At 45.1% G+C, this 14,209-nt stretch overlaps 1 protein-coding gene across 5 annotated transcripts in view; it reads left to right on the top strand.

The window, feature by feature from the left end:
• zfyve9a (zinc finger, FYVE domain containing 9a) overlaps positions 1-14,209 on the top strand; it is a 30,199-nt gene that overhangs the window by 8,300 nt on the left and 7,690 nt on the right. For 2 of the 5 annotated variants that reach the window (XM_063884982.1, XM_063884987.1), the window contains exons 4-13: positions 117-1,546; positions 3,015-3,114; positions 4,331-4,507; positions 4,670-4,833; positions 5,693-5,822; positions 6,187-6,309; positions 7,078-7,293; positions 8,316-8,540; positions 10,088-10,170; positions 10,328-10,432. In XM_063884982.1, the coding sequence (XP_063741052.1) occupies positions 117-1,546; positions 3,015-3,114; positions 4,331-4,507; positions 4,670-4,833; positions 5,693-5,822; positions 6,187-6,309; positions 7,078-7,293; positions 8,316-8,540; positions 10,088-10,170; positions 10,328-10,432 (2,753 nt within the window). The remainder of the gene's footprint in view (positions 1-116; positions 1,547-3,014; positions 3,115-4,330; positions 4,508-4,669; positions 4,834-5,692; positions 5,823-6,186; positions 6,310-7,077; positions 7,294-8,315; positions 8,541-10,087; positions 10,171-10,327; positions 10,433-14,209) is intronic. The other 3 variants (XM_063884986.1, XM_063884983.1, XM_063884985.1) reach the window with 3 other exon arrangements.

Below are 14,209 nucleotides of genomic sequence, written 5' to 3'. Positions count from 1 at the left end.
GTTCAGCCTTTCATTTGACGCCTCAATAGAAGCTTTATGTGTAAAGAAAAAAATGGACAATATTATTTTTGGTGAGCTCCAGTCGCTGATCAGTTTTCCTCTTCTTCCTCTGCCAGATGAGACGGACAATCCCATTCTCTCGGACGCCAAGTGGACCCAGATCCTGGCCCCCCCGGCCCACCTGCTCTCTCTGAACCCTGCCCTGGCCCACGCAGACCTCAGCCCCGGGGAGAGTCCGCTGCCCTTCAAAACCCTCCCCAACTCCTCCTCCAGCACCTCCCCAGGGGGAAACCCCAAAAGACATCCAGGTCTAGAACCTCCATCCTGGGTAGAGGAGAGGCCGGCAGACGTCCACAGCCCTCCCCTCCCCCAGCCCAACATCGGCAAACTGGTGGGCACCGACGACCTCTCGCCGCCCCCGGTGACGGCCTGCACTGCTGTGGAGAATGGCTGCCCTGCAAGCCCAGCACTGGGTGGGCTCAGCACGAAGATACACTCTCCTTCAGACAGATACCCTGGGGATTCTGATCAGGAACCGCATCACGAGGAAAGAGCCAACTCAGCATCAGGAGGAAGCTCCACTGTCGGTCACACTCACTTCACGTTTGAGGTTGGATCAGAAACAGAAACTAAAATAAATCCCAATGTGCAACTAACAACACAAAATGGGGAAGATGTCCAACAGAAGGCCCGTACAGCTGTTTCACAGGACAATGGTCAGGAAAAACAGACTGCAAACCTTAATGAGGAGTCTGTAGAGAGTCTCCTGCATAGAGAAAAAGACATGCGGAGTGATTGTAAGGTGGAGGAGAATGGTGTTTCTCCTCCTGACAGGAACGGAGTGGAGCAGAAGCAGAGGAGATGTGGTCCAAAGGGACAGACAGACCAACTCCTCAGAATACCAAGCCTTCCCAATGGTTTGGAGCAGGAGAGCAGTAACCATTCCAAACCAGAGGAGACAGAGGAGGAGCAGGAGGAGGGGTTTTCTCCCTCTCCTGTCCCCTCCAAAGAGGACTCCATCACTGAGGAGAAAGAAATGGAGGAAAGTAAGCAAGAGAGCAGTGATGGAGCAGCAGTGGGGTCCGGTAGCATCCAACCAAAACTCAACAATCGGCTGCAGCCGGTCAGTGTTCCCTTCGGAGGAGCGCGGCCAAAACAGCCGGTCAACCTCAAGCTCCAAATCCCACAGCCTCTGTCGGGCCAGGTCCAGAATCAGCTCGGCCAGCCCGCCACCAGCAGGAACAAAAACCAGGAGAACCAGTGTCGTAGAGGCACGCCCTCTGAAGCTACTCCCAGTGGGACTGAGCCCAGTTTAGTGGGGGTGAACGGAGATGGTGTTGTCCACTCTCCTGCCCCGATGCCCTCAGAGAGCCCGGACAATGACCTCCAGGCCGGCCAGCAGGGCACCCTGTGCCGGAAACCTGCCAGCTCCCTGGGTGAGGTGGCCCCTGTGTGGGTCCCCGACTCCCAGGCCCCTGTCTGTATGAAATGTGATGTCAAGTTCACCTTCACCAAGAGGAGGCACCACTGCAGGGCCTGCGGCAAGGTCAGTGGAGTGCTGCTTTGCTGGGTGAAGTTTGGCAGAAGATGAACTGCTTACAATAGTCAGCCTCTCATAAATAAAGAGACACTTTGCACACATTCTAAAGTGATCAAGAAATCGATCAGATGAAGTAAGAATACCTTTCCTAAGCCTACTGCAGCTGTATGAGCTACTGGAGTGCATCCATTAGCTATACTGTATTGAGATTAAGGTCAGGTGCATGACTCTGAAACGCTCCTGCCAAAAAGCTTGCTGACTGTTACCATGCTGTGTTTTATTATTGCTTACTCCACATGTTTGTTCTCCATAATGTTCACACCTCTCCTGGGGGTTTGTCAGAGGGATTAGCCAAATGATGTTGGCCTTTCAAGATGGGTTTGGAGAAAGCTTTCACATAAGATAAAAAAGAACTAGCAAAGGAGACGCGACAACTAGATAATGTGTGGCATTTTGGCTTTAGTGATAAATCAATTAGCAAAAGGTTTGCTAACTCAATCTTTACCTTTTGAATGAAGAGATTGTTTATCTATAAAACACACTTACCTGGAATCATCAGACCTGTAATGTTGGACAATCAAGCAGTTTTTTTTTAGGTCAAAAATAAATGTACATAAACAAAAAGCAAACTGCAAACAACATAAGAAAGGCAATTCGGCCCCGGCCGTGGCGCAACTGGCTGGGGCACCTGCACTGTACGCCGGTGACGCGGGTTCGATTCCCGACCCGTGGTCCTTTCCGGATCCCACCCCGACTCTCGCTTCCACTTCCCTGTCACTCTCCACTGTCCTATCCGATTAAAGGCAAAAAGCCCCCCAAAAATAACTTTAAGAAAAAGAAAGGTAATTCAACTTTAGTGTAGTAACCTTGAAGTAGCTTTAATTGATTCTGTGTAAGGAGGTAAATGAAGTGTTTGATAGAGGAGTTAGAGCTTTAGGTCTTTGCAGTAACTTCCTAGCATTATGCCCCCCTACACAAGTAGCGGGGGGTCCTCACAGTGCTTTAAAGTGAAGGTGTTGACACTGCACTAAAAAAAGTCTGCGGACTGTTTCCTAATTTCCCATGGTGGTAAACAAACACACTCCTGAGCAGGGAGGAGCCGGCACTGCAGTAATACTGACACCAGCACCGGGCCCGCAAACAATACACACAGCGGGATCCTCCGTGCACCCGCCATCAGCTGTGAGAATCCCAATGTTTCTGGATAATGAAGTGTAATGAGGTGCTAATCCATTGAATGTAAAGTACCCTGCACGCAGCTGTAGCTCACTGGAGCACTGGCAGGACAGGAAATGAGGCACAGGAAATCAATATCCATAAAATGGGATATTTGCTGCATACTTAATCACAACTAATTTCCAATTTGCCACCTTTTTGAAATCCTCGCAGTATACGCAACATGTTTTTGTCGAGTGTGATCATCATTTTGTAGGAATGTAGTACAAATACTCTTCTTTTTCTTGGTGTTTTTAAGGTGTTCTGTGCGACGTGCTGCAGCCTGAAGTGCAGGCTCACGTACATGGACAGGAAGGAGGCTCGCGTCTGTGTCACCTGTCATTCTGCTCTGACCAGTGGTGAGCATAACTGCAAGGAAAAAGTTGGAATTCTTTTCAACACATATTTATACGTTTTATATATAAATGTAACTGAAGATGCTGCTCAATTAAAAAAGATTTTAACCATTAAAAGCTATTTAAAATATTGGCCCAAAAAGATATTCTGTTTTGAATCATACTCAAAAGGTTCTTCATGTGGTACATTTAACTTGCATAACTACACAGAAATTAGTCAAATAAAAAATGTAATTGCATTCATTACATGTAAAGCATTGATCGGTGCGGTATGGTAATGGGAACAGCTACTATATAAATAGTCATTTTTCCCAGCTGACATTTTGACATGGCGATGCAGGACAGCACAGGTGTAATGAATGACACTAATTACGGCTGTGGCTAATTCAGGAGAGTCCGCCTGCTCACTGTAACGCTTACTGAGCCGCTGATGGGGAGAAAGCCCTCGTTAATGAAATTAGTTCCACATGTGGTTTCATAATATGACATTCTGTCAATGGGCTCAATCAGGAGGAAATGGACCTCCTGATTGAAGTTGGGCAGTAGCTTTAAATGAATATACAGGGAGTCACAGAGATACTTGCATCCTGTTGAAACGATCTATTCATTTATATGTATTTTAGTTATAGGTGGAAATGTGAGAGTATCTGGTGTTGTATTCTATCCTTTGTTCTTGTTGTTTCTGCATTGTTGAGCACTGTCATTTATTGTTTTGATTAGCGCTTCATAATCAAGCTTTTATTATTATCAACCACACAGGATATACATGTTTGGTCTCACATTGAACGTTCATAGCGTACAATCTAAAATGTTACATAGAAACTTGGGATATTCTATGAAACAGACACAAATGAGCTCTTGGATCAGGTGAAAGCAAAGCATTTCCCATCATGCCCTGGGGCTTGCAATCGGTGGAGAGCAGCTGGGACGCCTGGCTCTAGAAACTGCGTCCGCCTCAATATCGTGAGGATATTGTTGCCCAGTGTGTGCATGACATCATAGCAAGTCAGGACAAGTCTGGACAAATAAGCACAGGGATCCTTTATATATATTATATTTTATAGAATTGGCATTTTCAAGCAGTCTCCAGTACCAGGCATGGGACATCTGAACGTAGGATTTGATGTATTGCTAAAAAGAAATGTTCTGCGATCATCAGTGTGAAAATGTGTCTGTATCAAGTCTGAAGACGACCTGTACTGATGGTGTTTTCTGTCAGCTCCACCATGGGAGACGCCGGCCACTGCAAGCAACCACAGTCCGAACCCCAACAACCCAGCAGAGTACTGCTCCACCATCCCCCCCCTGCAGCAGGCCCAGGCCTCGGGGGTCCTCAGCTCCCCTCCGCCTACCGTCATGGTGCCTGTGGGAGTCCTGAAACCAGCCGGCAACGAGGGTACACACTTTACACTGAATAAAAAATGCTGTTTTTAATTAGTTTTTATGTTTTAAGTGGCATTCTGTCCCCACTGATTGGAAATAAATCTTTGTGTTGCTCCTTCTGATGAGGGTTATCTTGCTTGCAGTTTTCTGTAACTCTGTGTACTCTCCCCTGTAGGGACCATGACGCGGGAGCAAAGGAGGGTGTGGTTCGCTGATGGACTGCTACCTAACGGAGACGCATCAGAGTCCCCAAAACCTCCAACCTCCAGTCCGGCCCCCTCCCACTCCCTGGCCATCTCCACGTACTCAAACAAATCCTCCCCTCCTGAACACTCAGAGGTACGCTCAGCACAAACACTCCCCCTCAGCTAATGCTATTAGGTGAGCGTGTAATGTTTATATGAGCTCGTCTGAAGCAACAAAGGACTCTTTCACTGGGATCCTTGGTGGTTTACCCGCGGGGTCACAAACATTCAAAGGAAACATTCCTTGTTTAATCAGATAAAGTTTCCCTCAGAACAAATACAACAAGTCTGGTTGGTTCTGCTGTTGTGCTGCTTTCACACTAATTAGACCTCTATTGATGAATAATATGAGGGTTAAGGATTGCTCGGATGGCCTGCTCTGCAGACAGAACTTGTGTATAAAATCTGACTTTCACATGACACCGTTAAAGTCAAACCGGCATAAATTAAGTAATGCACAGATTTTAATTTAATCAAAAGCAAGGTAGTCTGAAGGAAAAGCAAGTACGTTTTCTTGGTAATGTACGATTTAACTGTAGTTTCTTTTAAGATATGACCCTCTTCCCGGCTCCTTTATACATAATACAATACACCATATTATGATTCTTTAAAAAAAATTGAATTAGGTTTCTGCCATTAGAGCTATAAACAGATTAGTCAAAATCCAGCTTTCACAACACCATGAGTCATACTGGCAAAATCTCAAATTAAAATGTACTTTCAAAGGCCTGATTTACAGGAATAGGAATTGTCCACAATTAATCTTGGGATATGAACCCCTCTCTGTCCTCCATAATGCATAATGCACACCTGACTTTAAAAAAACTGAATTTAATAGTTTTTTGGTCATAAGAGCCGTACAGATGTATCTCTATCCTAATCCAAACCTCTTGAATACTGCTTATCAATGCATGTTATAACTCACTTCTAACCCTAAAACCCTCCGCCCACAGGCCGCTCACACCCCTGTTGCCCCAGTGGGCAGCCCTGTTGGCAGCTCGCTCAGCCTGATCCCGGAGGACGGGCTCCCTCCCATCCTCATCTCCACCGGAGTCAAAGGAGGTACGGGAGGCCACATCACAGGTGCTTGCCCTCATCCTCACCATTCTGCTGCCTCCTCATGGTGCTGCTGCTGTGTGTGTGTGTGTTTGTGTGTGTGTGTGTGTGTGTGCTGGTTGAGTATGTTTTACATGTGCTCTGTTTCACAGCTCATGTTGCGACCACTCATTGTCAGCGGGGCGGGGGGAGGAGAGGGATTCATCATGGGAATGCAGTGGGGAGGGAATTTATCTGTTATCATCTCCTTCACTTACCTCACACGCGACTCCTTTATCATCCTCACTCCGACATGTCCCGCCCTCGCTCCTTCCTGTCCATTTATCTAACTTTACCTTGACTCCTCCTCCCTCCATGCTTCTCTCCTTCTTTTCCTCCTCAACACCTGCAGACTATGCAGTGGAGGAGAGGCCGTCAGAGATCGTCCTCATGCAGCAGCTGGAGGAGGGAGGCCCCGACCCCCTGGTCTTCGTGCTCAACGCTAACCTGCTCGCCATGGTCAAGCTAGTCAACTGTGAGTTACCCAGACCTTTTTCTACCATGGTTTGAATATTATTCACACTGGGAACTTTTGGAGGAGCAGTGCACGGATCTGCTCGTAAATAGTTGATTTAATGTAGATATAAGATAAAGGGGAATATAATATTTGTACTGTATACATTTTTAATTGTGCTTTAATGAGGCTTTTGTCTGAAGTACACAGAAGCCAAGATTCAGATTGAACTTTTCTTTGGTTCCCATTTTCAAGATTGGATTACACATTAAATCCCCAAGTTTCCTGATTGTGCTGCCTATTGTATAATCTGCAACAGTGAGCGAGCATAGTATTAAAACACATTTTATTTCCCATTAGCTCTCATGCTATATGTAAAGTGCTTAGCTGGATGTTCATTTATTCATCCGAGCACCTAGCAGGTATGAACATATAAGATCTTAGCTTTTTAGGCATTTCAAGGGCGCAGACAAAAGAAGCCACCTTTACAGACGGATATGACGTTAACATTTCTGAATGGTAAATGGTTTAAGGATGTAAAGACACCTAATAATTCCCGTTGTAGTTCCAAGCGTTATCATTAAGGTAATTCTATGTTCCTTTTTTGCTTGTGAAGTTTTCTTAAAAAAGCAAAGACTGACATTTAATGTCTGCGCATTTTTCAATTCAGACTTGTGTGGGAATCATTACAGAATTGTGCTAAATAGTAAGATCTTAACACATGTCTATGGCTCTGATGTAACAGCAGGAAATAGTGACTGACACTTTATCTGTTCCTCCCACCCACAGATGTAAACAGGAAGTGCTGGTACGTGACGACGAAGGGCATGCACGCAGTCGGCCAAGCTGAGGTGGTCATTCTGCTCCAGTGTCTACCGGACGAGAAGACGATCCCGAAAGATGTCTTCACACACTTTGTGCAGCTCTACCAGGAGGCCCTCAGTGGTGAGAACACAACCAAAAGTTCCACCAGGAGCCCCACTGTAAAACTAGTTCACCTGCACGGTGGGTCCCTCTGAGGGAGATGGCAGCTCATTAGTAGTCATGCGTCTACCTGTCAGGTGCTGCTCTGTTAAAAATGAGCCATGAGCTTTATGACCTTAAAGTAATGCAAGGTGGGAAACTATCCCAGCTCTATTTCTGTTCCACAGAGACAACGAGACAACAGGTGTTCCTAGTTATCCTCTATTTGGAAACCAGGTTACTCTCCACCGCCGCTGAACTGTGTCTCTGCGTATTCCATGAAAAATGGTCTAAACATTAGCTCCCTGCTGTCAGGTCTCCTCCCTCCGGGTGTGACACCTCACCAATGCTTGTCTTGCGTTTTACCCCCTTATGCTGCAGAGCAGAGTCGGCTAATATCGGGTGACTTTGACGGCTCGCTCCCCTCAGGCTGTTTCCTTTTTAATATTCTCACTGGAGCAGTTTCAGGCTGTTGGAAAGGAGCCATACTGTGGGTGTCGCTCCTGATTAACTCGCCGTCAGTCAGGACTGGGGAAGAAGTGCTGGCTTTAGCAAGTCCCTGAGCTTTGTCATGCCGTTTTTGCAGTATGAGGCATGTAAAGCCAGCTACCCCTCCCACAGATCATTAGAAACATGAACCCTTTGTGAGTAATACGAGGCTGTAGGGCAAACATATCTTTTCCCTGCTGTGGAACTCAAAACAGAGCTGTACAGATACACTTAAAGCCTCTTTCTTCTCATATTTACCACTCAATTCAGAGTTTCTCACTCCTTTTCTTGAACTTACTCCTCTACATGTTGTTTACGTTACCTTTCACAATATTCCCTGCTTTTCTTTTGACCTTTATTATATTTTTCAGATATCCTGCAAACACACCTTTCACATGGCAGTCTGCGTATACCCCTCTTTCCAGAAATATATATTTTGTTTATATTACTACTCTTTTCTCCCCCACTACCAAGCTGCCCCCGCCCCCTCTCTTATTTCACCAACCCCTCCTTTTCCTCCCAACGTCTCCTATATCCCTAATCTCTCTCCTCCCCTCCTTCCTCATCTCCTAAAGGCAACGTGCTGAGCCACCTGAGTCACTCGTTCTTCACGCAGAGCTTCCTGGGCAGTAAGGAGCACGGCGGCTTCCTCTACATCAGCCCCTCCTTCCAGTCGCTGCAGGACCTGCTGCTGCCCAACCCGCCCTACCTCTTCGGCATCCTCATACAGAAGTGGGAGACGCCCTGGGCCAAGGTCTTCCCCATCCGCCTCATGCTGCGGCTGGGCGCAGAGTACCGATGTGAGTCGGGGGGGATTCACACTAGGAACAGTAGCAATACAGTAATATGTGTAATTTAATATTTTGAAGTGTTTACATACAGTTCTCCTGAAGAAAATGCAACAAAATAAATATACACATAAATGAGTCCAATCACAAAGTTGACCTTGAAAACAGCCGCTGATGAGACGATGTAATCTATAGATCAATTGAACATTTGTTATGAAGCTTTCCATCATATGAGCAGATCTTTCTTTCCAGTAAACATGGAAATGTAGATTTTCATATTCTCCATTTTGCGGTGTGTTGAGCCATTTTCGCTGTTGGAAACGCAGTTAGTTTGCAATACAAGCAAAGAGATCAATGAAATCATTTTATGGGCCACATCTCCACCTTGCACTTAACTGGCTTTCCTGAGAAATCCAAGCTGAAACTGTCTGTAGTTCCTGCTCGTAGTTTTTGTTCTCTTATTGTCTCACATTGCATCATGGTGCAGGAAGGAAAGATTTTTCAGCTGCTTTCTGTTTAATTTATCACACACTGAGAAAGGTATTGCTCAAATGAAATACATCTAGCAACAACACTTATTGGACCTCGCCCCATAGGATGGACAATGGTTTCTTAAACAGAGATTTCATTTTACTGTCATCAGAACCAAACGTCTCAAATTGGAGGAAGGGAGAGCTAAGAGCGGGAGTGTCCCCTCATGGTTGGTTTGATGGTTTCCTTTTGGTAAATATAAAGATCTAGCTTAATCCAAAGAGCTTAGTATGTCAGTTGTCAGAAGAAGCCTTTATACATCAAACCAGCCTGCGTTTCTCACGGCTTCTCATATGAACCAGGACGTCTTGTGAGGGGGTTTATCGGAGAGCCTCCGCTCCACCAAATCCCCTCTCTCTACGCCGAGCTGCCAGCCTGAGTGCCGCCTGACACCGCTAAGCCTCCGCGTTGCTTCCAGCCAGCCCGGATAGAATACATTAACAAATACACGTACAGTCCAGGCCCTATACACAAAATACCACCTTCACCTGAAATGAATCTGCCTAACAAACGGTGAAGTCGTCTCCTCTCACCTGTAATAGTGACCAGCAGGAGTTTGTGTCGCACGTCATGGTACAGATCTCCACTGAATGGCAGATTTGTTTTTATTGCTAATGAGAGTTTGGGGCGAGAGTTCTTTTCCAGCTGTTTGCACAGATAAAGCTAAAAATAGTCATCTAAGGAGCTTTGGTTGCTGGTGAAAAAACAGCCTTGGTTATCGGTTGTGGATTAGGAGTGCTCCTCTTAACGGCGGGGGGTGCTCTGTATGTGATGTGTGGGGTCTCTTCAGTTCATTTGCATTAATGAGTAAAAAGGATAAAGAACACAGGATACACAGCTTGAAAAAACCCGCTATATAACTAAGATAGACCAAGAACCACGAGTGGGGAAATAGATAAATGCTAAGGAATGTTGTTACAGCAGCAAAGGAAACGAAATCCTAAACACGTTATTTATTTCAGATAACATGTTGGTAGTCATACCTTTCTATTGTGGATTTCTCAACAACCTAACCTTTTGTTTTGCAGTCTATCCCTGTCCGCTGTTCAGTGTGCGCTTCAGAAAGCCGCTCTTCGGAGAGACCGGTCACACCATCATGAATCTGCTCGCAGTGAGTGGCTTTGTTTTTTTATTATTTGAGTCCGAGGCTGTAGTGCATGGTTTGTGAAGTCAAACAGACCCTTAAATCACCAAGTATTTTTATTTATTATTTTACCTGCATGAAGATTTACAATTTGAATAATGCCGTTTTAAAATCTTCATCGTAGGACTTCCGGAACTACCAGTACACGCTGCCGGTGGTGAAGGGTCTGGTTGTGGACATGGAGGTGAGGAAGACGAGCATCAAGGTCCCCAGTAACCGTTACAATGAGGTGAGTGTCCTGCAGCTGATTACCGCTCTAAACATCTGATACACTTTAAAAATGAACAGACATCCTCTTAAATAAGGTCTCCATCGATCGTATGGACCGTATCATGAGACACATGTACTACACATAGGTTTGTGTGTCCAACCAGCAAAAGACAAATATATGACATTTTTTATATTGTTTAACCCTTTGTTGACGGCCCATGTAAATTTGGTTCGATATCGAACCATGACGTCTTCGCCGTGTTTGAATCACGCATTTAACCTCACCGATGAAAAAAACTATGTAGATATGTTGTCAACACCTAGCCAATCACTGTCAAGTAGTTGAGTTCGTTTTGATAGCCTATTGGCTGAGTTATGTCATTTTACATCTTGTGATCGTCCCGCCCTAAAAAGGTTCGCGTGAATCGCCAGGTGAATCGCGTTTGGCTCATTTCGCGGCTGCACACTGAATGAACATGTCAGATCGTAGGCATCCTCAAGTGCGTTTTTCAGCTGCTGAGGTGGCAGAAATGTGTTGTCAACACACAAATGATGACAATAGCGGTGAAGACAGTGAAATAGGAGGTATATCCAGTGGAGAAGAGTACGAGTTGGACCGTGAACTGAATGAAGACTTTCATGACGACGACGACAACGATGATACGTGAGTAAACAAATAAAGTTCTTGAAACTCAAGATTGTATTTTAGACTACTTACAGCTTCATAAAACATTATAGTTTCGAGGGATAATACTCAGAGTAGACTGTGCCTTTTGTATAATGTGTTTTTTTGTCTGTCACAACAAAAAAAATCGTGCCTGGTGATTGTTTATTTTTGATCGCGCTTTATAGTGATGCGCGGGCTGGCCCAAAACCCGTGGGTCCCGCGGGCTAGCCCGTGGGTCGGGCGGGCCGGGTTGTTTTTTCCGTGGAAAATGCGGGTAGCGGGCGGGTCGGGTAAAAATCGCAATTATTCCAGCTATTATAGTTATATGTATCCGTTCATATGCTTGTCTTTTGTGTAAGGATAAAATGGGGTTTTCTCCCTCTCTTCCCGCTCCGTCTCATGCACCGCACACAGGCAGCACGTCAGAAGGCAGCAGCAAGCTGCGAGCTATGCCTCCTGTCAATCATTTGTTTAGCGAAAATAATAGCCTGCCGTGCATCTCCTCATAATTGTGAGCAAAACCCCTCGTTAATAGGCCTACCGTTTGGCAAATCACGACGTAAACTCACTGGTATCTTTTTTTTTTTTTTTCTCCCATTTTCGCGGGTTGGGTCGGGTTGGGTTAAAAAATCAGAGCGTAATTTTGCGGGTCGGGCGGTGCGGATTGGCTGTCACGATGGGTTGGGTTGGTGCGGGGGTTAAAAATCCTTAACCCGCGCATCACTAGCGCTTTATCTCTCGCGGGTAAATTAGCCCTTTGCCAACATTGTAGCGTTGTTAGCATATGCCATGGGCATGTCTGGATGAAGAGCTGAATATAGGATTGAATAAATAAATAAATATCAGTGTTACTCGTTCTGTTTAGTTCCAGAAATGTCTATTTTTGCTCCCTATAAGAAAGTAATGGCATATAAGAAAGTAATGGGATGCCTAGTAAGTAGCAACCTTCTCTGACTGAAAGTAGCCTTGAGCTAGGTTTTGAACAACTTGTATTTTTGTTCTCAACTTCTAGACAGAAAGTAGCCTAATGACATTTAGTAAGTAAGCAACCTTTCTGCTACAACTTTTCTGACTGAACTTAGCTTTGACCTAGGTTGTGAACAATTTGTATTGTTTTTTTTATCTCAACTTCTAGAAAGAAAATAATGACATGTAGACAGTGGCAACTTTTCTGCTACCACCTTTTCTGACTGGAATTAGCCTTGACCTAGGTTGTGAACAACTTGTATTGTTTTTTTTATATCTCAACTTTTAGAACTCAACTTTCTCCTGGTTCTGCCACCGACTCAGAGGAGGATGAGCCTGAGCCTGAGCCTGAAAGGGAGGCACCAGAAGAAATGCCAGAGCGACCGCGCGCAGGGAGAGGACGAGGGAGAGGACGAGGGAGAGCTGCACATCGAGTGAATCAACCTGTTGTCCAGACATCTAGCTATGATGATCCAGACATGCCCAACCAGTTGCCATCTTTCCGTCCTGTACGCCAGCCTGGTGTTCACCTAGATGTACCAGTAACACGAGGTACCATGACCAAAGCCATAGATTTTTTTCAACTTTTTTTTACTGATGCCCTCCTGCTACAAATCTGCACCTACACAAATGCTTATGCCTGGGAGGAAATACTCAGAAAGCCCTATTATGGTGGCACAGATGGTACATGGAAAGAAACCAGTCCAGATGAATTGGCACGACTGATGGCCCTTGTAATGTTTTGTGGCCTTGTCCCAGTTAGTTCTTTTTACAGACACTGGAGCACCAAAACCCTGTACCATGGCCTGTGGGCACGCAGCATAATGTCAAGAGACCGGTTCAAAGCATTGATGGCAATGCTCCATGTTGTAGATCATGGTGCTGAAGATGAGCGTGATAAACTACGTAAAATCACTGGCCTGTTAGAGACTTTCAAGGTGACGTGTAAAGCACTTTACCAACCATTCCAGCATGTTGCTGTGGATGAAAGAATGGTGAAATCTAAACATAGGTCTGGTATTCGCCAGTATATAAAGAACAAACCCACAAAGTGGGGAATTAAGCTCTGGGTGTTAGCTGACAGTTTGAATGGTTATACTTATGACTTTGACGTTTACACTGGCCGAAATGTTAATGCTGCACCTAGTGAGAATGGTTTGGGGTATGATGTAGTGATGAGACTCTGTAGCTCTCTTGCACACCAGGGGTATCATGTGTACTTTGACAACTTTTACACATCCCCAAAACTAGTAAAGGACTTGTTTCAGCTCCAGATGCCTTCTTGTGGGACTGCAGCTGAAAACAGAAAAGGTTTCCCTGACTCAGTAAAGAAAGGGAAGCAGTGGGTGAAAGGGAAAGATAGGGGAGCTATGAGGTGGGTCCGCGATAACTGTTGTTTGGCATTGCAGTGGAAGGACAATAGGCCTGTGACCCTTCTGTCATCTATCCACTCAGCAAATGAGTTCCTGCATGTGCAAAGGAGAGAAAAATTCGCACACAGGTGGCATTGTATTAGAGTGAAACAACCCAAGGCTATACATGACTACAATTTTTTCATGAATGGGGTTGACCGGTCTGACCAGCTTATTGGGCAGAGCACAGCCTTGAGAAAGTGCATGCGATGGTGGAAGACTCTCTTCTTTCATATGATGGATATTGCTGTCGTAAACAGCTTCATATTGTTCCAGATTCACCGGGCTGCAAACCCTGATGTAGCTGCGCTCAAGCGACCACAAAAGTATTCTGTGACCGAATTCAGAGAGGAGCTTGTCCGGCAGCTGGCTGGCCTTGAGGAGTATGGAGAGCCCCCAGTTTATGCTTCTGTACAAAACCCTGGGGAATTTGTCTCTGATCACATTCCTTCTGTCTCTGATACAAAGAGAAATTGTAGAGTCTGCTATGACACCAGCAAACAAGCACTCAAGGTTGTTACAAAATGTGATGCCCCTCAATGCCAGGTCTACTTGCACATAACTCAAGACAAGAATTGTTTTAAAGTATGGCATACAAAGAATTATGAACATAGAAAGAGCAATAAAAACAAAAATGAATTGTGAACACAGAAATTGATTAGTTTTGTTCCTTGATTTTTGTTGATTTATCTTGTCATAATTGTTCATTGACTGCACTTTACATGATTGTTCATCATCAATTAGAAACACT

Source organism: Eleginops maclovinus, chromosome 6, assembly GCF_036324505.1.
Source record: "Eleginops maclovinus isolate JMC-PN-2008 ecotype Puerto Natales chromosome 6, JC_Emac_rtc_rv5, whole genome shotgun sequence".
Classification (NCBI taxonomy): domain Eukaryota; kingdom Metazoa; phylum Chordata; class Actinopteri; order Perciformes; family Eleginopidae; genus Eleginops; species Eleginops maclovinus.
The sequence above is the reverse complement of the archived record's forward strand: the minus strand, read 5'-3'. Positions and strand labels throughout refer to the sequence as shown.